This window comes from Podarcis vaucheri (genome assembly GCF_965113315.1).
Source record: "Podarcis vaucheri genome assembly, chromosome: 11".
Lineage (NCBI taxonomy): Eukaryota > Metazoa > Chordata > Lepidosauria > Squamata > Lacertidae > Podarcis > Podarcis vaucheri.
The window spans coordinates 1,187,060-1,209,162 of record NC_138749.1 but is presented as its reverse complement, the minus strand read 5'-3'; the positions used below and the strand labels follow the sequence as shown (position 1 = coordinate 1,209,162).

The 22,103-nt window shown below is 44.1% G+C and overlaps 1 protein-coding gene across 1 annotated transcript in view; it reads right to left on the bottom strand.

Moving 5' to 3' along the window:
* VCP (valosin containing protein) overlaps positions 1–22,103 on the bottom strand; it is a 29,319-nt gene that overhangs the window by 3,419 nt on the left and 3,797 nt on the right. The window contains exons 2-12 of the mRNA XM_082191791.1: positions 20,266–20,377; positions 19,679–19,851; positions 18,215–18,357; positions 17,270–17,400; positions 16,105–16,236; positions 14,474–14,576; positions 3,260–3,393; positions 2,424–2,559; positions 1,257–1,369; positions 935–1,099; positions 710–832 (exon numbers count right to left, since the gene is read on the bottom strand). Of these exons, the coding sequence (XP_082047917.1) occupies positions 710–832; positions 935–1,099; positions 1,257–1,369; positions 2,424–2,559; positions 3,260–3,393; positions 14,474–14,576; positions 16,105–16,236; positions 17,270–17,400; positions 18,215–18,357; positions 19,679–19,851; positions 20,266–20,377 (1,465 nt within the window). The remainder of the gene's footprint in view (positions 1–709; positions 833–934; positions 1,100–1,256; positions 1,370–2,423; positions 2,560–3,259; positions 3,394–14,473; positions 14,577–16,104; positions 16,237–17,269; positions 17,401–18,214; positions 18,358–19,678; positions 19,852–20,265; positions 20,378–22,103) is intronic.

Genomic DNA, 22,103 nt, shown 5'->3' with positions numbered 1-22,103 from the left:
CTGGGGGTCAGTAGATTGAGGATTTTATGGCGTCATGGTCGTTAATCTCACCACAAACGCACGACCCAAAATTATATAACTGATGCTTACACTGGGAGCAGCCATACGGTGGCCAAACATAAATGACATACAAGTAATGCTGTGAGTGAAAACAATCCAGCTTAAAAGCTCAGAGAAAGTGAGATCTTCTGTTCTGAAGTCAGCCATGAGAACGCTACCCCCCAGGATCCCAAAGGAACATCGCCAGCTGCGTTTATAAATGCCGAGAAAGTACATAAGCCACGTTCTTTGGCAAGTATGTGGCCCTAAACCTGCAGGTCTCATTACAGGGCTCTGAGTTGGGTAAAAAGACTTGGCAGGCCTTAGAAACAGAACCATTCAAGCAAGATACACTTAAACAGTCAAGAGAACAGAGAAGGCTTATGTGCCAGTGGGGCCTCCCTGTTCAGTAACTGGAAGGGTGTGCAAGAGCTATGTGCAGCCCTTAGTCAGGACTCCTACACTTTTAACCAATAAACAGTAGAAGTTCAAAGAACATCTGGTTATCCGGCTCCCCCCCCCCCAAATATCCTGCCATCCATTTATATTTAAAGAACGATTTATATTTCCCTATGCAAAAGAGTGACTGATAACCAATGCTGCTGCCTATGACTAGGCCCTTAGCTTAGTCTAATGATGGTAACTGGGAGTCTCGCATCAACAGCCTCACCTGTACAAGCTCCTGCAGTTCTCGCTTGACGTCTTCCAAGCCTCCAATGTCTTGCCAAGTAACTTGTGGCACTTCTACCACCGTCTCGCGCAGGGCTGAGGGGTTGCTCTGGCTCAGGGCCCACTGCAAGGAGAGGTGGAAAGAGGTGGTTCATTGACACATGCACAATTTGCTGGGATGATCCCCCACGCCCAGAGAGAGAAGACACAGACGCATCCCCCTTACCCTGAAGTCATCCATGGTCACAGCCAACGAGTTCATCACTTCAGCATCAATGGTCTCATCCTCAAGGTCGATGAGATCCATCTTCTTCCGGATGGCCTGGAGAGCTGCCTCGGAGCACAAAGCAGCCAAGTCTGCACCCACATGGCCGTGGGTCTCATTAGCCACCTGAAGCAAGGGAAGGAGAAGCAGGAGTAAGCAGGTGCTCCAAGCCACAGTTCCTTGAGGAAAAGGAACCCAGCGGCTCCAATCACTCAAGAAGACCCCAAAGATCATGACGCTTGTGAGCCTTATCTCATAGGGGCAAGAAAACAAACCAACGAACCTGTTCCAGATCAACATCATCAGCCAGCTTCATGTTCTTGGTGTGAATCTGCAAGATCTCCAGGCGGCCAGTAGCATCAGGAATGCCAATGTCCACCTCCCTATCAAAGCGACCTGCGGGGCACCAAAAGCAACACTGATATTTGCTTCTGTACGTACACCACTCCCCCGTGCACAAAGGCCACCAAAGCCAAGCCCACATGCCGCAGAACAGCAAAATGGGAGCACTGGATGTTAAAAAGATCTCAGGGAAACACGAAAGTTACTGGGCATTCCCCACAAGGTAACAAGATGATGTTTAACAAGTGAAGAAGCTTTATCTCAGCAGTGTGCTTTCAGACTGTTGGCATGAATATTGACTTGAAAAGAAACTCCACTCAATTTCAGAGAATATGTATTTTAAGACCAAGGGAAGAAAACACTGAAAGCTGTCTCTTTCAGTAAAAAAGAAAGAAAAAGGAGGAAGACTAGTTTTGTTTTTGTTTTTTAAAGAGTCAAGTTTAGCCTTCCTTAACATGCTGTTTTTCTACATAGCAGCATTCACACATGAAAATCCCCAGGTGCAGCTGGAGGTGGTGCAATCCAGGAAATGGTTTTTTTAAAATTCATTTCTGCTGCATGTACGAACTAGGCAAGAGTCTCAGTTGGATGGTGGGTCAATCAGCTCTCTGCTATCAAGCAATGTCTGTTTAAAAGGTGCCCACCGGGAAGCGCTCTCTCTCTCTCTCTCTCTCTCTGTTGGTTAGAGCATGGTGCTGATAACACCAAGGTTGCAGATTCAATCCCCATACAGGACAGCTGCATATTCCTGCATTGCAGGGGGTTGGACTAGATGACCCCCAGGGTCCCTTCCAACTTGACAATTCTACGATTCCTCTCCTGTCACCACGTCTGTACCCTCACTATCATGTGAAAGTCTAAGCAAAGGAGCACTGTGATTTGCACATATACAGTACACAGCTTTCCGTTTTTAAGTGGCACTGGGAGTTTACAACCTGCGCAAACCTGAAATTTCTCCCGGGGCTAAAAATACTAATAAATGAGTCTGCACTGCATCCATGCTTTGTGAAGGTCTGTGCTAGTACTTAAGTTACCCACAGACTATTGCATGTATTGAGCCAACACCTACCACACTGTAACACCCTCACAACAGAACAAGCCTAGTTACCAAATCGCCGGAGTGCTGGATCAATGCTGTTGGGTCTGTTGGTTGCAGCCATTACAATCACATGCGCTCGCTGCTTCAGGCCATCCATAAGTGTAAGCAACTGAGACACAATGCGCCGTTCTACTTCGCCATGTGTCTGTGGAGAGAACAGCCGATAGTGTGAAGATCTGCTAGGAAAGTGCCCAATCCCAAGGCACAAGTCGGGGTACAGCTTCACCACAAGCCACCCTTTCCCCTGGCCACCAAAAAAGCAAGCTTAAAAACCAAGTAGTAAGATAATCCAGCCCAAGTAGTAATTCTAGGGCAAACATGGGATCAAATGCAGACTTCAGTTCAGGACCTACGAGATGCATAATGCAAACGGGAGGAAGATGCTGCCAACCCAACACTAACTCCTTTCTGTTGCAAGCTACCCAAAGTGGCTGGGAAACCCATTCAGATGGGAAGGGAACAAGTAATAAATTACTACTCCTACTACAACTACTGTGGCAAGAATTCCTATCATCACCATCATCATCCAGAATGGGTAGGTGTGCTGCCTAGCCCTCCTCTCAGAAGGTCCGTTTACAAAGCAGAAAACCTAACTAGGCCCAGAAATGAAGTGTAGCTCCTCTGCCATGCAACTCATAAGAATGCTAAGCTTCCTTACAATACCTGATTGCAGGAGACAGAACGTTCGGAGAGCTTAAGTCCAGACTGAGGGCCTTCAACATGCCTTGGGACAGCCAAGCGCCACCTGGACCCCAGCCTCTCACTCACCACTTCCTCAAGCATCCCTTCTCAAAGTGCTGTAGCCACAGAACTGAGCTCCATCAACAGAACGGCAGAAGACTCACCTTCTCTCTTTTTGGAGCAATGGCATCCAGCTCATCAATGAAGATGATTGCCGGAGCATTCTTCTCCGCTTCCTCAAAAGCCTTCCGCAGGTTGCTCTCCGACTCACCCGCCAACTTGCTCATAATCTCAGGCCCTGTGGGAAAATGGCAGTATGTTACTTAAAGAGGAAGAAGGTGACAGCAGTCGCAAGTGACAAACCCAAGTCACAGTCCTGTTTAAAGCAGCACTGTTGGTAGGAACCTGAGAAGAGGAAAACCAAAGAGACCCCAGCTTCATCTCATATATCAGGGAATACCCCATCTTTCTACATACAGCGGACTTTAACTTTGGCCTCAGAAATTAGCTAGAAGCAAGAAAGCTATATTAGTTTTGGCCTTCCCAGTAACCTTTTAACCCAGCTTGAATGGGGATGAGCCAAAACTTTTGATCTGTCTGTTACTTTTTCACCCTCCTGACTAATCTCCCGTAAGCAATACATTGCAGTGGTCAGCAAAAGCTTTCAGAAGGCTGCTGGCACCGAACTCCCCTATCTCGTGACCATGTCCTTTTCTCCGACCAACGTTCGACACTCCCATTGTTCTAGGTGCATTTTGTAACAGGGAATTTCATTAGTGCGAGCAGTTTCTAGCTGTGGGTACAATACTGGGCCTACGATTTCAGATTAAAACTGCAGAATGGAAGGAAAGGAGGATCTTTTTCTGCCTCCCCACTGCCAGTTACTCTCTGAAGACTGGAGAAGACCCTCTTAAGAATATTAGGGGGGTGGGCAGGGGAAGGGCTAGACCATGTGAAAAATGAACATAGTATCTTAGCTGCAATTCATTCATTTCCAGCTTTGTTTTTTTTTTTTTTTTAAATTTATTAATCTTTCCATATATATACATTAAATCCGTGTTTCATACATCTCATTCTTTTGGACTTCCTTCAACGTCCTTGACATTCATTCGTATTTATCTCTTTATAACGCATTCCAGTCTTTCGTACTGCCATTAGTACCATCTTTCAGACATTGTTTCCCATAAGCAATACTTACTTCTAGTGTTGTGTTTACTAAACATTTGTTCTCCAGATAGTCCGCAAATTTTCCCCAGTCATCTATAAATTTTTGATCCTTCATATATCTAATTTTCCCTGTTAATTTATCTAACTCCGCATATTCCGTCAATTTTAATCTCCACTCTGTTAACGTTGGGCTTTCTTCCTGCTTCCACTTCTGCGCCACCACGATTCTAGCTGCTGTTACCGCATATTGGAAGATTTTACAATCCTTTCTTTTGATATCTTTTCCGACCATACCTAATAAAAAAGCTTCGGGTTTCTTTACAAATGTGTAGCTTAATATCTTTTTGATTTCATTATAGACTTCGTCCCAAAAGCTTTTAATCTTCCCACATTCCCACCATTGGTGATAGAACGTCCCTTCTTTTTGTCTACATTTCCAACATTTGTTGTCTGTTTTATACATCTTGGCTAGTTTAACGGGTGTTATATACCACCTATATAACATTTTTAACATATTCTCCCTTAGCAGTACACATGCTGTAAATTTTATATTCACTCTCCACAATTTTTCCCACTTCTCCAATTGAATATCGTATCCGAGGTCCTTTGCCCACTGAGTCATCACTTTTTTAACTTTCTCATCTTTCATATTCCATTCTAACAATATTTTATACATACTTGACAGATTTTTCCGATCACAGTTTATTATCTCTCTCTGAAATTTCGATGTCTTTTCATCGTAGCCCCTCTCCTTCACTTCTTTTTTAAATATTTCATTTATCTGATAGTAACTCAGCCAATCGTATGTATATCTTTTTACCTGGTCGTATGGTTTAATTTTCCACTTCCCTCCTTCCTTCAATACCATTTCCTCGTACCTACCCCATTTTTTCCCCATATTGACTTTCTTTACACTTATTAACTCCACTGGTGATAACCAGTGTGGGGTTTTTGGTTCTAGTATGTTCTTATATCTATTCCAAACTTCTATCAAAGGTCCCTTAAAGATATGGCTGCAGAATCCCTTATGTACTTTTATCTTATCTTTCCACAAGTAGGCATGCCATCCAAATTTGTTCTTATACCCTTCTAAATCCAATAACTCTGTATCCTCCAACTTTATCCATTCTTTAATCCAGCATAGGCATGCCGCTTCGTAGTACAGTCTCATGTCTGGTAGGGCGAAGCCCCCTCTTTCAGTAATATCTGTTAATGTCTTAAACTTAATTCTGGGCTTCTTTCCTTCCCAAACAAATTTAGAAATCACCCTTTGCCATTCTTTAAAGTTTTTTGTGCCCTTTATTATCGGAATTGTTTGGAATAGAAAAAGCATTTTGGGGAGTACCATCATTTTGACCATGGACACTCTTCCCCAGAGTGATAATTTCATTCTTGCCCAAATCTCCAGATTTTTCTTAATTTCATTCCACACCGGGATGTAGTTATTTTGGTATAGGTCAATATTTTTGTTGGTAAGCCAGAGTCCTAAATATTTAACTTTTTTAACTACTTCAATTCCCGTTTGTTCCTGTAGTGATTCTATCTTATCTTGGTCTAAGTTTTTAACGATCATCTTTGTCTTATTCTTATTTAGTTTGAATCCAGCTAGCTTCCCGAATTCCTCCATCTCCTCCAGAATTCCCTTTAAGCTGTTTATAGGATCTTCTACCGTTAGTACCACGTCATCAGCATATGCTTTAACTTTGTATTCGTTTGAACCTAATGATATTCCCTTAATTTGTTTATTTTGCCTTATTGCGTTTAGCAGAACCTCCAGCACTACTATAAAGAGCAGCGGAGAAAGCGGGCAGCCCTGTCTTGTCCCTTTAGATATTTTTATGTCTTCTGTTATAGTATTATTTATTATCAGCTTTGCTTTCTGTTCGGTGTATATTGCTTTTATCCCATTCCAAAATTCTTGACCCACTTCCATAGTTTCTAAATTCCTCAGCATGAAGTCCCAGGTGACGTTATCGAAGGCTTTCTCCGCGTCAATAAAAATCAGACTAGCTGGCTTATCAATTCTGTCCGATAAATATTCTATTATATTAATTATGCCTCTTGTGTTGTTTTTTATTTGCCTTCCCGGTAGAAAACCCGCTTGGTCCTCATGCATTATCTTCACTAGTATCTTTTTGAACCTTTTTGCTAGAATTCCCGCAAAGATCTTATAATCTGTGTTTAATAAAGAAATGGGTCTATAATTTTTTACTTGGGTTGGGTCAGTATCTTGTTTTGGGATTATTGTGATAAATGCCTCTTTCCAGGTACTTGGGATCTCTTTTTCCTTTAGGGTCTTATTCATCACCTCAACTAACGGAACCGTCAATATATCTTTCATTTCTTTATAGTAGCTCGCAGTAAACCCATCTGGGCCCGGAGCTTTACCTCTTTTCAGTTCCTTTATCACTTCCTCTACTTCGTCTCTGGAGATTGGGGCATTTAACATTTCTCTTTGCTCTGTCGAAATCTTCCTTACCATTTTCTCTTTTAAATATCTCTCTATTTTCCTATTGTTGTTTCTATCCTTATTCCTGTATAGTTGCTCGTAAAACTCTACAAATCCTCTTCTAATCCCTTTTGGTTCAGTTATCTCTTCTCCGTTTATTTGTATTTTGTTTATTGTGTTTTGTTCCTTTCTTTTTTTGACTTGCCATGCAAGCCATTTTCCTGGCTTATTGGCAAATTCAAAATTTCTCTGTCTTAATCTTTTGATGTTCCACTCAACCTCCTTATTTATCAACATTGCAAATTGTGTTTGGAGGGATTTTATTTCCTGCAATATCCTTTCATTATTTGTTTTTTTAATTAGTTTTTGTTCACAATCCATAATTTGTCTCAAAATCTCCTTAGTTCTTTTTTCTTTATTTTTTCTTTTCCATGCATTTTGTTGGATGAGCAGGCCCCTCATGACTGCCTTACTCGCGTCCCATACCACATTTATTTTAACCCCTTTGTCCAGGTTATCTGTAAAGTACTCCAATAATTTCGTCCTAATCTTTTCCACAAATTTTTGATCATCCCATAGGTTATCATTTAATCTCCATCTGAAGGTTCGTCCTTCAACCCCTTTCATCTCCATTATTATGGGGTTATGGTCGGAGATAATTTTGGCCTGTATTTCAATTTTTGTGGTTCTTACTGTTAATTCATTTGATATCCAAATTTGGTCTAATCTTGATAAAGATTCATTCGGTCCTGAATGAAATGTGAATTGTTTCTCCAGGGGGTGTCTCAATCTCCATATATCTACCAAGTTATAGTTCTTCACCATTTCAAAAAATATCCTAGGTAGTTTCCCTCCTTCTGTCTTAGTTTTCCTTAATCTATCTATTTCTGTTGAGACCACCCCGTTCATATCTCCCATTATTATGATTTTTTGGTCCATGTAATCAAATAATCTCTCTTCCAATGATCTAAAAAATTCTGTTTTATTGCCATTTGGTGCATAAACTCCCACTATTATCATCATTTCCCCTTGCCATTTAATGCGGACTGCGATCATTCTCCCTTCCTCATCCTTAAATAGCTGGTGTGTTTCAATGTTATTTTTAATATATAATACTACTCCTCTTTTTTTCTTTTTATCGGAGGAGATAAACTCATTTCCTAACCTCTTATTGATAAGGATTTTCTTATGTTTACTGGCCACGTGGGTTTCTTGAAGGCATATGATATCTAAATTTTTCTTCTTCAGGATGCGTTCAATTCCGTTGCGTTTTTTCTTATCATTCATTCCATTAACATTCCAGTTCCATAGTTTTAAAGACATATTATTTTAAGTACTACTCTGAGTTAGATGTTACTCTGTGACCTTTCTGTTTCCTCTCCTTCTTCCTCCTCTTCTTCTTCTTCTAATTCTCCTCTACTTTGTTCTTCCTCTTCACCTAATTCTAAATCCTCCCTTAGTCTAGGTCTACCTTCTGCACCCTTCTCCTCTTCCTCTCCCACTTGGAGCTCTTTATATCTTCTTGTGAATTTTCCTATTTCCTCAGGACTAGTCAATCTTCTTTTAACACCTTTATAGAAGAAAGAGACCCCTTCCGGAAATTCCCATCGAAAGTCAATTCTATTCTTTTTAAGTAGTTGGACTAGTGGTTTATACGATTCCCTCCGTTTAAGCAACCTTATGGGGATGTCTTTAAATATGATAATATAATGCCCATCAATATATAATCTTTTTTCCCTGTTTCTTTGCAGAACCAAGTTTCTCATCTCTCTATCTTTAAATGTAACTAAACAGTCCCCTGGATATTTCCTGGCTTTATTTGTTTTAATTTTCATTCTATACGCATTTATAATTGTTCTAGCCACATCCTCCTCTTCCACTTCCATCCACTGTGCTATTTCCTTCACTAATCTTTCTTTTATATTCTCGTTTTGTACTTCTGGGATTTGTCTCAATCTTAAGTTAATCTCCCTCTGTTTTAGCTCATTCATTGCGATGGAGTCTTTAATTTCTTCCTGAATTTTGTTTAACTCTACTATCTCATTTCTCATTCTTTCCTCCTCTCGCTTCATCTCTTTCATTTCCTGCTTTGTCTTTTTTAGTCCCTCATCCACCCTTTTTGAAACCTCTTTAATCTGTCCTTTTAGCTCGCTTACTGTCTCTTCAATCTTTTTGTCCATTTTTCCGATTTTGTTATCCACCTGTTCCAATTTTGTTTCCAGATTTTTTTCGCTTTGTTTTATTTCTGCGAACATCCTCAGTATTTCTGTCCTAAATTCTGTTTCTTGTTTTGAAGCTCTCCTATCAGTTGGGGTACCTCCCTCTGCCCCTTTCTTCTGCGTATGTGACATTGTCCTTAAACCTTGGGAGTTCCTTTTATGTCGGAAAAAATAAGTAAATGTATTCCTTATAGTTAAACTATTCAGCTTTCAATTAGCCCCCAAGAGGTCTTAGTCCCTCGGGATAGTATAAACCTTCTTATATTTAACCACTTGAAATAATCACTTGAAATAACAGAGTCTGTTTCCCCAAAAAATGAAAAGAAAACTATCCCTCCCCTCCAAAGGTTTTAAAGAGGTTAATTAGGTCCACCAACCAAATTCTGATTACACTCTTCCTGCCTCAATTCAGACTCTTCCACCCACTCTTTAACAGCCACTTTAACAACCACTTAACCTATAGAGTCTGAATCTCCAGTTAATCTTTTCCGAAGTTTAGATGCAATGCTTAATTTAGTCCAGCAGGGGGAGTCAGTTCTTAAGCAGAGTTCTTAAGAGTATATAGAGTTAGTCAATTAGTCTTTCCTGTTTGTGGTTTCACGCTGTTTACACTGTTCTTCCCCCGTTCCTTCCTCTTTCCGTAATCCAAATGCTGAGTTCGGAAGAAGATAAAGAAAGCAAAACAAACGTAGCAGATAAAGAAAGCTCCCAAACAGCGATACATTAGCAAGCGTGATTCTGAAGTCCACAGAGTAGTCTTCCCTACCCCCGGAGTTTTCTTGTAAGCCACTTAGTGTAACGTCTCACAGGAGTCTTAGTAAACGTCCTCTTAACAGAAATCTCCTTTTGTCTTTTGTCTTTTTTTTTTATATATATAGTCTGCTCTTTGCAGTTCTGTGTTTCCGTTGCCGTGACGACTGAGTTTTTTTTTCTAGTATCGCATTTCTCTGCCCTCCCTCGATTGTTTCCCTTTCCCGTCTACAGTAGGAGAGAGTCTAGTTTCAACGTGAGTCAATAGGGGAAGGACGGACAATGTAACCACTAGCGGTAACTTACTTTCTCCTTCGGCTCTGCAAAGCACACTGCGTCTTTTCCCGCTGAAGACAAGTTAACGTTGAACTCGGCTGTTTCTCTTCCTTCTCAGATACTTCCTTACGTTTTCCTCTTTGCAGTTTCCAGCTCTCTTTCTGCGTATCTGAGTTTCTTTGTGTCGAGGGCAAGGCGCTTAGCCTGCAGGCTCGAGGCTTCGCTAATTCGCCGCTGTAATGGCTGCCCAAATTGCCGTCTCTCGTTCCGTCGCTCTCTTCGCCTTTATACAAAGACTACCTGACGACCAGACGAGTGACACCTTCGCACTGCTGGGCACCAAGACCTCTGAATACCCTTCAGAGGGTTAGCGGGAGTTTTGTCGCCCTCAAAAACTCCCAAATCAGCCGAAAAGCTAGAGCTCTCTCCGGAGAGACAAACCCTCGCCTGCAACCGGATCCGCGCCCGCCGGAAGTCTCTCCAGCTTTGTATTCTTGTTAAAAAAAGGGGCGCATAGACATTCTGTTGTCACGCCCATAACCTTGGTTTAAGGCGCCCTTTAGCTCCTAGCTTTCATACATCAGTTTCTAACCGTGGTACTGACCAAGTTAATAATCAGCAGAACAAGCTAGAGAAATCCCCAAACATGCCATCATCCCCTTAGCCAGGTGACCAAGTTGGAACCAACGCATTTGAAATGTATAAATCTGTGTGATCCCTGCTGTGTAACCTTTGTACGTGATTTGGAACTGGACTTCCCCTGTATCTTCTGACTGCAGTCTGAATAAACCTTTTCTTTTTCCATCTGTGGTGTGATATTATTTGGCTCGTCCCCCCAGCTGGACAGTTTGTCCGTAACACTGTCCACGTGGCACTCAAACTCCTTTCCAACCCAACACCTGAGCCGATCAACAGTGGCAGCCCCAAACTGCCAGTCTGGGAACTACTCCAGCTGCTCCGTATCCTGGCTTTCCATTTCTCCTCTCTGCCTTTCAATGACTCCATTAACATGCAACTATGGCTTAGTGTGAATGTGCAAGAATGTAGGTTCCTGGAGGGAAGATCGTGGCTGCTTAGCTCCTCTCCCAGTCATGCTGCTGGTGCCGCCCTGCTGTGAGCTAAGCCATGGATTGGATTGGCATGTTCTGTAAACCTCAGTTCATAGACACTCCAGACATGCCACAAGCTGTAACCAAGGTCTACTCTTCTTTTACTGCTTGTGGTTTGTCTGAAACAAGACAACATGCCAAGCCATGGTTCAACTCACAAAAATGCAGCAGCAGACCAGAGGGACAAAGTGGCTGCCATCTCCTCTCCGGGAGCCTGCACACACATGCCAAGTCATGGACTGGCTGAATGTTGTGTGTGAACTGAGCCAATGAACCTCTGCAGACTGATGCAGCTATTTTCGATTCAAAAATAGAGAGTAGAGTCACCACTTTCTATTCTCCTAAAATTGCACTGCATAGATCAAAGTACTTCCTTTAGGCTCCTCAAGGGGCAAGTGAGGTTTCCAAGGAGACAGGTTCTCTATTGACAACTGAGTTTGGCAAAGCCTTTCATAAACACCCAGCACCCAAGGGAAGAATAAGGATCCTCCCCTGAAGCAAGGCTGAGTTGAGATCTTATAACTGAAAATGGGCAGCTGTTTCGAAGAGTTTAGTACTACGTTCTCTGTTAAAGTGGTGCATTTTGATATATTGTTATATTTTATTTACTGTCTACATTGTAATTTTGAGCTGTTGCCGTACATTGTCAGTTGCATTGATAACATTTGCTATTTATTTAGGTTATTTTGAGGTCACCTAATAACTGAAGAGTCTGTGTCAGTTCCTAGACCGAGAAGCATGTGCTCAATCTGGCCTTCATCCAGGATTTTACAGAACTCCCTTTGGTACTAATATCAAAAGGTGGAGGGAAACAGCTCTATAGAAGGAGAGCTCAGCAGGGTGGGGCTCTGCTCCCTTGCTCATGGGCAGCCACCATGATGATCCAGGAGGAGAGGGAGCTGCACATCACTGCAAGCTGGCTAGGAAGCACAAGCATACCAAAAACTGCCCAAAGTCCCCTGGAAGCAATACACAATATGATGCAATCTCATCCTATAGAGAAAAAAGATACAAATACTGAAACTGAGATGCAATTGTAGCAAGGAATCCTCCATACCAAGAATTTAACTCTTGTGAAAGGTCTTGTCCACAAGGAGAGGCATTTTAAAAACAGGCTCTTACTTGAAAGGCTCACTTGCTCTCCACCTCATTTCCTTTTGCTCAATATCAAGCTAGCCATACAGCTGAAGGAGGCAACATGAAGGTGAACATGACCACAACTCAGACATGGTGTCTTCAATGCACTTTATGGGGGGGCTTCCCTTGCACCTGATCCAGAAGCTGTAGTTAGTCTGGAAAGCTGCAGCCCAGCTGCTTCATAGGAGTGAGACCCTGTTAGCATATAATATCTCCGCTCAGAGATCGGCACTGGTTACCCATTTGCTACAAGAACAAGTCCAAGGCATAGAGCCCAAACAGTTTTGGGACCAGTTTACTTGCAGGATTACCTTACCCTAGAGGAGCCCACTCAACCGCTTCACTCTGTGGAACTGTCACTGTCATCAATGCCACACGAGACTCATTCCACAGTTGCAAGTACCGTATTTTTCGCCCCATAGGACGCACCGGCCCATAGGACACATCAAGTTTTTTTGGGGGGAAATAAAGGGGGGGAAATTATTTCCCCCCCAGGCACTTGTGAGGCAGGCAGCGGGGAGAAGCGCTCTTCTCCCCGCCGCCCGCCTTGCGATCAAGTCCAGGGACAGCAGGGAGACGCAGCGCGTCTCCCTTCTGTCCCCGGAGTGGTGGGGCAGGCAGCAGGGAGAAGCGCTCTTCTCCCCGCCGTCAGCCTCCAAACCACTTTGGGAGACAGCGGGATGGCGGCGTTCCGCCTCCCTCTGTCCCCCGACCTTGTGGGGCTGGCGCTGGGGCTCTCCTGAAGCCTGGAGAGCGAGAGGGGTCGGTGCGTACCGACCCCTCTCGCTCTCCAGGCTTCAGTGAAAGCCTGCATTCGCCCCATAAGACGCACCCACATTTCCCCTTCATTTTTGGAGGGGAAAAAGTGCGTCTTATAGGGCGAAAAATACGGTAAACAGAACTTTTTAGCGTGGCAGCATCTAGCCTTTGCAACTCCCTGCTTATGGACCAGGGGCATTATTGCATTGTCTTTCTTTTCATTTTTATGATGTATTATTTTTTTTTATATTGTGATTTTATGTTGTGAACCACCCTCAGATCTGTGGGTATAAGGACGATATAAAATTTTTAATAATAATACAGTGGTGCCTTGCAAGACGAAATTAATTCGTTCCGCAAGTTTTTTCTTCTTGCGAGTTTTTCGTCTTGCGAAGCACGGTTTCCCATAGGAATGCATTGAAAATCAATCAATACGTTCCTATGGAAAGCGCCTTCAGACCAGGTCCGGGGACAGTCTGTCTCCCGACCTCTTCTGAAGGCTGGGGGGGGGGGACAAGGGCTGTTCTGAAGGCTGGCGGTGGGAAGAAAAGCCCTTCTCCCCACCTCCTGCCCCGCAAGCTCCGGGGACAGGACGCTTTGCTGCCGACCGCCAGCATTTTAAAAGCTCCCGCTGTCCCGGGGCGATTTTAAAATGCTGGCGGTCGGCAGCGAAGCCTCCACTGTCCCGGGGCGATTTAAAAATGCTGGCAGGCGGCAGCGAAGGCTTCGCTGCCGCCCGCCAGCATTTTAAGATCGCCCGGGACAGCGGAGAAGTCTCCGCTGCCCCGGGGGCTTTTAAAATGCTGGGGGTTGGCAGCGAAGGCTTCACTGCCGCCCACCAGCATTTTAAGATCGCCCGGGACAGCGGAGAAGTCTCTGCTGCCCCGGGGGCTTTTAAAATGCTGGGGGTTGGCAGCGAAGGCTTCACTGCCACTCACCAGCATTTTAAGATCGCCCGGGACAGCGGAGAAGTCTCCGCTGTCCCGGGAAGGCAGGTGGGGGGGGGAGCAAAGACTTTTGCCCCCCGCCGGCCTTCAGAAGAGGTCCAGGACCTCTTCTGAAGGCCGGCGGTGGGCGAAGGTCTTTGCTCCCGACCACCAGCATTTTAAAAGAGGTCCCCAGAGATTTCCCTATGGGCTTCCTTCTTGCAAAGCAAGCCCATAGGGAAATTCGTCTTGCGGAACAACTCAAAACCGGAAAACTCTTTCGTCTTGCGGGTTTTTCGTTTTGCGAGGCGTTCGTCTTGCGAGGCACCACTGTAATGTGGGTGCCTTCACTACACTTTTCCAAATCTGGCTTAAAACACAAAGGAAAACCTATCCAGGCATGCAGAAGCTACATGTGCTTTAATCTGTTTTAGCTTACTGTTGATTTTAATTAAATACCCATTTTAAATGTCTTTTATTGGCAATTTTAATGGGTTTTTTTGTAAACCAATTTGAGGCTTTATCAAACACTATATAACCTTGGATAAATAAAACAAAAACCATGAAGCTGCTCCCAGGCACTCACCGTTGATGAGGAAGAAGAAAGCTCCAGTCTCATTAGCCACTGCTCGGGCAATCAAGGTCTTCCCAGTACCCGGTGGACCATACAGCAGGATTCCACGGGGAGGCTAGAGAAAGGCAGGGATGTTGCTTAGCATTTGAGGGTTAAATCCAAATTCTGGTAAAGACCTGTAGTGCTATCCAGAAAGCACCTGTGCAATCTGGGATCAACCAGTACCATACACCGCCAGTTTGGCCCTAGAACCGTGGGTGCCTTGGGCCGTGCACGCCACAGGCGCACGAAGTCCAACATCGGCACACCTGCTGGAATGTGCACGTGACATCACATGTGCAAATCAGCAAGCGGGCTGATGTCAGACCGCATGCCTCCCGGCACAAACATTTAACTACAAGAAAGAAGATTCCACCTAAACATTAGGAAGAACTTCCTGACAGTAAGAGCTGTTCGATAGTGGAATTTGCTGCCAAGGAGTGTGGTGGAGTCTTCTTCTTTGGAGGTCTTTAAGCAGAGGCTTGACAACCATATGTTAGGAGTGCTCTGATGGTGTTTCCTGCTTGGCAGGGGGTTGGACTCGATGGCCCTTGTGGTCTCTTCCAACTCTATGATTCTATGATTTGTGGCCAGTCCTGTCATGGGGAATGTTGTAGGGGCTGGAGCACCCACAGCCCCGCACACTCGGCACCTATGTACACCACAGAGGACTAAGCAAGGAAGGGCTGGTTTGCACCATCCTGGTCCGTGCCCGGTCTGCTCTCCCAGTCAGCAAGTGTGTGGGCTTTCACTGTAGCACTCTCTTTGACCTGCATGGTTATCTGCCTGCAGGTAAGTGTGTCTGTGCTGACTGTAGCATGGGGCACTGCTTGATTGCCGGCTGGGTGAATACAGGCAGGAGATGATGCCAAAGGGATTCACCACCGTTTCAGGAGCCACAGAGACAGGTGAACGCCCCCATCCCCATGATATCGAATTGTAGGCCAAACATTATGGAAGAGTCCTGCATCCCTCTCCCAGGGTGAGAGCCTGGTTGGGGGGAAGTTTGGTTTGCTGGGGTTCCCTCTTGCCCCCTGAGTGAGCGGCAGGGGGAGAAGAGTTGGAGTGGATTTATAATCTTCCTTCTGACAGTGTGGGATGTGCATATACCCAGTTTACTATCTGTGGCCCTGATCTCCCAGTCATATACAGTGATAGAAGGTGGCACTCATATTTGCCTGGGTGGGCAGGTGGCAATGAAGATGCTGCCCCAATTTTCACCTTCATTGTATTCTTCTGGTGCTTGCTAAAAACAGTTCTGTTTGGACAACCCTACCAACATATGTAGAATATTTACATGCATTTTAATCTGTCTTTAGGTTATTGCTGATTTTAATGACAATCTGAAAGCTTTAAACAGCTGCTTTTACCAACATTTTTGTTATTTTATTCTATTTGCAAAGTACTTTTGAGATTTTCCACAATCAAGCTATATACAGATTTTATTAAATATAGAGATACACCAGTGCATGATATCAGAGCACTCTTGAAGCAGGGCTCTAGCATTCATTAGTACATGAACACCTGAGCAGAAGAAGCACCTGCAGGACATGTTTGCTACCCACACAGAGTCCAACCCGTCATGAGTGGGGTCAGCTACTCACCTTCACACCAATAGCCTTGAAGAGAGCAGGGTGCCGGAGAGGCAGCTCAACCATTTCCTTGATCTGAGCCAACTGCTTTCGACAGCCGCCAATGTCATCATAGCCCACTTCATTCAGGGACTCCTCTTCATCCTGGCATGTTTTCAAGGGACAGAGAATAAATGCACCGAGGACTTCATGGTCAAAACAGTATGACAACCATATCAGATAAATTCAGAAATGCTAAGTCCCAAGCATACTAATATTTTTATGAGCTAGCTCATAAAAGGACTTAAGGACCAAGATCCAGTCAAGTTGGATGAGTGCTTATTTGTGGCTCAGGACCACAATACCTCAAGGACTGCTTCTCTACATATGAACTCAGGCCCTGCAATCATCACTGGAGGCCCTTCCTCACGTGCCTCCTCCACAAGAGGTCCGGAGGGTGGCAGCATGAGAACGGGCCTTTTCTGTGGTGGCTCCCCACTTGTGGAATGCTCTCCCCAGGGAGATTTGCCTAGTGCCTTCATTACATATCTTTAGGCACCAGGCAAAAACCTCTCTCTTCAACAGGCGTTCGGCTGATTAACATTTTATGGCTTTTTAAATGGGTTTGTGCAAGGGAAGGGTCTATTTATATTTGTTTTATTATGTATTTTTTATTCTCATTTTGTACTTTCCTGTTGTTAACTGCCATGGGATCTTCAGATGAATGGTGGTGTACAAATAACAATAATAATAATAATAATAATAATAATAATAATAATAATAATAATAATATTTTCCAACATGGCCCTTAGCCTATGTTATCAAACATTTTCTTTTCCTCCTAACAGACAGTATGTTAAAAACCAGCCGGTCACTATTCGAGATACCCATTTGGGTGGTATGGCACCCAAGGAAGTGATCTCAGTCTACAGCCTTGTCCAGTTCATCCATCATAGGAACATGTGCCAAAGCTACAATAACCACTTTAGCTGGGAATGGGAAATTCCTGTGACAGGAACACAGCACATGGCTGCTTTGGTATGCAACAGCTCTGCCTTCCTTCCCAGAGGGGGACTTTCCCCCAAGAACCAAATAGCAGACAGTGCTTTTAATCCTCAACTTTGTTTCCCCACCACACCGCTTACGGCCCGCTCTAAGTCACAGAATGAGAGCTGTGGAAGAGACCTGCTCAACTCACCTCTCGTTTGATAGGCTCTCCCTCACAGTGAATCACGGTGTCTGGAGCTACTATGCAGTATGGGCTGGGGTCTGTCTCCACCACTTTGAACTCGACTGCACGCATCCCTCCGCGCACAAGGAAGATGTCCCCTGAAATTATCAGCATATTAATGAGGGTCAAGACACCACTCACCTCCAGAACAAGTACTCTCAAGAGTTGTAACGGTTCCCCATCCCTCTACTTAAGAAAGCTCAGAACTGAGGGAGCAGCTGGAGGTTTCCAGAGGAGATGCTTCCTTTACTATAGACTCACAGTTTAGGACAAAGTCACCGTGGCACTAGTAGCTCTGGGAACTTCCCCAAAGGGAACAGGAATGGCAGATGTTGCTACTAGGAGAAACGGCAAGCCAGCCTGACCCCTACTACCGGGGGGGGGGGGCAGAACTGCACGGTCTCGCCTCACTTGACTGAATAGGGCCTACAGAATTGTAAAGTTGGCTACACACCAGAAAAGCTCAACACAAGGCCCCTCTGCTCTTGGCTACTTCTCAATGCTTCACAATCAAAAGACCCTCTAGACTTACGGCTTGGACACTGACAGCTGTTTTGAACAGCAAATAATGGTCTAGAGGCAGTTTCTGCAACACCACTGCTCACTGCACATGGCAGGAAGCCACAGACTTTCATTTGGGGCAAAATAGAACTGGGGAAAATTAGTCAAAGACACCAGCTCACAAGCAACCCAAATAAAAGTTTATAGTCTTGGACTAAAACTGTTCAGGTGTTTTAGACTCCAGCTCTCATCATCCCTGACCACGCTTTACCAACTGAAAAATTCAGTTGAAGGGAGGCATAAAAATACAATTAATAAAATAATAAACATGCATCTGGATGACAGCAGGTTGAAGAAAGCTTGTCTAAAGTATTCTCCACAGCAGCTTCTCTACTGGTTTAGTGCCCTTACCTTTTCTGATGGGTCTGTATGCTTCCAGGAAGTATGGCTTGAGGTACACCTCAAACAGGTTCCCTGTGATCCCTTCCACTGTGTCATCAATGGGCAGCACATGGATGCGCTTGCCATACTTCACATCTGGACAAGGCTGGATGCTGAAAAGAAAGAATGTGCCTTTGTGACCCTCAAGTGGCCCCCGATTTGCGAACTAGAAACATCTACAAAAAACAAATTCCCAGTCTTGATGAAAAGGACAGGCCAGTCAGCTACCTTTTCACTTCCTTCAGACTTCCTATTCATTTCCAACTTTTCGATGGTGGACTTAGGAACATCGGAATCTCTCCCATCCAGTCAGGACAAGGGGACATCTAGCTTGGTATTGTCTACATTGACCAGCAGCAGCTCTCTGGAGTTTCAGGCAAGGAATCTTCCTCAGCCTGACCTGGAGATGCTGGTGACGGAACCTGGGACCTTCTGCATGCAAAGCAGATGCCCAGTCACTCAGATACAGACCGTCCCTGTCATCCCCCTTCCATCCAGGAAGGGTCCCGGCTCAGGGGTACACCGTCCGCTCTGCATGTAGAAGGTCAAGACTGAGTATCTCCAGGTAGGGCTGGGAGAGGCCCCCACCCGAAACCCTGCAGAACTGCTCACCAGCTCACTTAATAAGGAGCTACACGGTCCAGCGGTCTGTCTCAGAATGAGGCAGCTTCCTAGACAGTTGGTTTTCTGCCCCACCCCACCCTCCAGCTCTTCGGACTTTTTCTTCCAATTTCCTTCTCTCCCCCACCCTCTACAAAAGGACTGGAAAAAAGGCTTCAAACTCGACAGCTCTCTCAAATTCAGCATAATTTATAGAAATAAGCCAATACTGACATAATTTTTTCCAAGTGAAGAACATTATGATAATAAGAACCCCAGAACTCATGATAAAAAGAATTCCAGAGACTCCACTGTTACATAGGTACACTGGATTAATGAGGTAAGAATATGATGGGGCAGCTTCAGCAGGCAATTTGTTTTGGAATGAGGCAATTTGTCTTGCAATGTCAATTTAAAGGGGACATTGTTTACCCCCAAATGGAGTAAGTGTCTCCATAGGTCACAGACTATTCAAAGCATACCAGTTCATGTGATTCCCTAGCCCTACCACATGCTCCCTTCCTCTTAGCAGGGAACACAGAAGTTAGCTTCTCGGCAGTTTTCCTGTTCAACTCTGTTTATTCTAGGACTAGGTAACAACTGTGTCAGATTAAGCTATTAATCAAGCTCCCCTTGATCAAGTTATTAATTTAACCCATCAATACCTTCATAAACAAGTCCACACCAATGCCACTAATGTTGACAATTCCCTTTACCAACAGGCAACAATGACCAACACAAGGCAGCATGCTTGGAAGAACTCTTTCCACATATTAGCCACAGGCTTACTGACCAAATTAACTCTGTGTGTTTAACAGGACATGCAGACCTCACCTGATCACGTCTCCAAGGCGCACCCTCAGATTGTTGCGAACAACCCTGTTCATGCGGATTTTCTCATCAGAGCAGGTGTCATCAGACAGGACGATGCACACTGCCTCTCTCCTCTTCTTCCCTTTCAGCAGGACTGTATCTCCCCTAAACAGCTGCAATTCATCCATTTTGGCCTGAAAACAGTAAGTGTGAGAAAGCAGGTCAACAACTGAATTTTAAAAACAAATCGGTATATTAATTCTGCTGATCTGAAATTGACTACAACTGGCAATGTACTAGTTTGATAAAAGCATCCAGTTAAGAACAAAATATTAATCAGCAGAAGGGATACAAGGCCGAATAAAGACAAATTTAGGAGAAAGGGTGTCCTGTTGGGGAAACCCACAGGTACCCGGTTGTAACTGTGTGGGGGTGTTAGATATGATGTAAAGCCTCTTCCTGAAAACCCACTGAGCCACTAACAGTCAAAATAGGCAATACAAATAGCCTGTTCAGAGACGGCTTCCTCCATTCTGTGTCAGTCAAAGAGTCACCAACAAATTGCACTTATCAGTGATATAGCTCTCTATTGATAATGTTGAACACACCTGTGACAGTGACACAACACTGTTGTCCTCGTTGATTGCTTCATCAACAATTAGCCGATTGGGCCTGTTCTTCTGCTTGAGAATTGCAGTTGACAAGTCATCAGCTTTGGAACTGTAACAAGAGAAGACAAGAGTTGTTAAGAGCATAGGAGACAGAGCCACACCCTTGTTCAACCATTTTCATTCTATGGATCTTTGTTGCATTTTCTCTTAGGCAAACCTTAGTTGAAAGGCAAGTACAACTTTCTATGCAACAAAACTCAAAACAAACATGAGAGCGCAAGGTGTTCTCCCACAGTGCCCTCTACTCTGTTTTCTACTGAGCAGTTATAGATCAGAAACATTCAGAAACCACTTACCATTGAAGAAAGCAAGCAGTGTGGCAAACAACCCACATACAAAGAGCCCCCCCATTAAGTGATAGTCCCTAGGCAAATCTTGACACTTATTCTGTCAAAATGTTTGTGTAGACTTCCCAGAAGATGCCCAAGCTTAGTCTGCATCAGAACACCAAGAGAGGGGAGGAATTAAAGGGTGTACAATAGCCAGAGTCCTTCTGCAAGCCCTCAACATCTCATTTCCCACATGGAGGTCAAAATTCAACACAGATTAATTGCTCAAATCATTTAAGGTTCTGTGAGCTAAAACCAGCACCTGACTTGCGCCCTGGAAGTGCAGCTGCCGCAGCAATAACACTGCTGCATCAAGCTCCCTAACAACCCCAAAGTAGAGGCACAGAAAGGGTCCCACAAGCACTTCAAGGTTGACAGTTGGGGAAGTTGGACCCCATCAATTAAGCCTTGGTGGGTCATAAACTGCCACGAGTCCCCCTTTACCATCACCTGCAGGCAACCCCCCTGCCCAGATACAGAGCAAGATCAAAGACTTGATAACCTAGAGTCCTGAAGGATCACACAGCAAAGGTTCTAAGAAGATAAAGAGCAGCCCTATCCCATCACTTGTTGCTCTACAAACACTTCCACTAAGAAGAGGCAGAATCACTGAAGAGTCTCTTTACAATATCCAGTTTGCAGTCCAAATTGTCCAAGGTTTTTTTTTTAAAAAAAAAAAACTAAGCAAGAACTTCAACACGAGTCTGAGAATGTGTGGAACTGAAAGAGGCCTGGGTAAGTTTCATTAGCTCATCAGTTCCACCCTTAAGTTGGAAACTGACACATCATAGCTTTACATTGCCAAAAACAAAAGTGAAACTGATCGTTTCTTTTGCAAAGTTCAAGCAGAAAATACATGAATGGTATGAAAATGGGAGTTCTTCAAGTATTTTGTTCCCTGGCAGATATGCTTATAGGCAAAGCCTAAAAGAAGAAAACCCCTAAGAAACTCATGAAAGGATAGTGTGAAATGAGTGAGCCTACTGGAAGTGACTGGTAGATGCTTTGCAGGACGCCAAATAGGACACCAAGCCAACCCTCTTAAATCTGCCTTCAATGATATGCAGCAACTGAGGAAATACAGATGAGATTACACTAGTTAAGACTGACTACGAAGATGAAGTACAACTGTTATGGTACCAGCAAACCCAAACTTGGAGGAGGGTGAGATGCAGCACCTGGGACCAACTCTCTAGAGAAGAGCCAGATATTGTTCAGGCAACTTAATGTGCTCAAGTGTGATGCGGTCAAGTAATGCAATGTGGGGGTTTTCTCCACCATCATATTTTGGCAGGGAACGTGCCATTATTAGACACAAGTTGCTTCATAAAATTGTCAGTCATATGATGAATAGAAATAATGCAATTCAAACTAAGCAACTGGAATGGATTAAGTATCAGTCAGCCCTAAAAAGGTTGTAATCGATTCCCCATCCCCCATTGCATA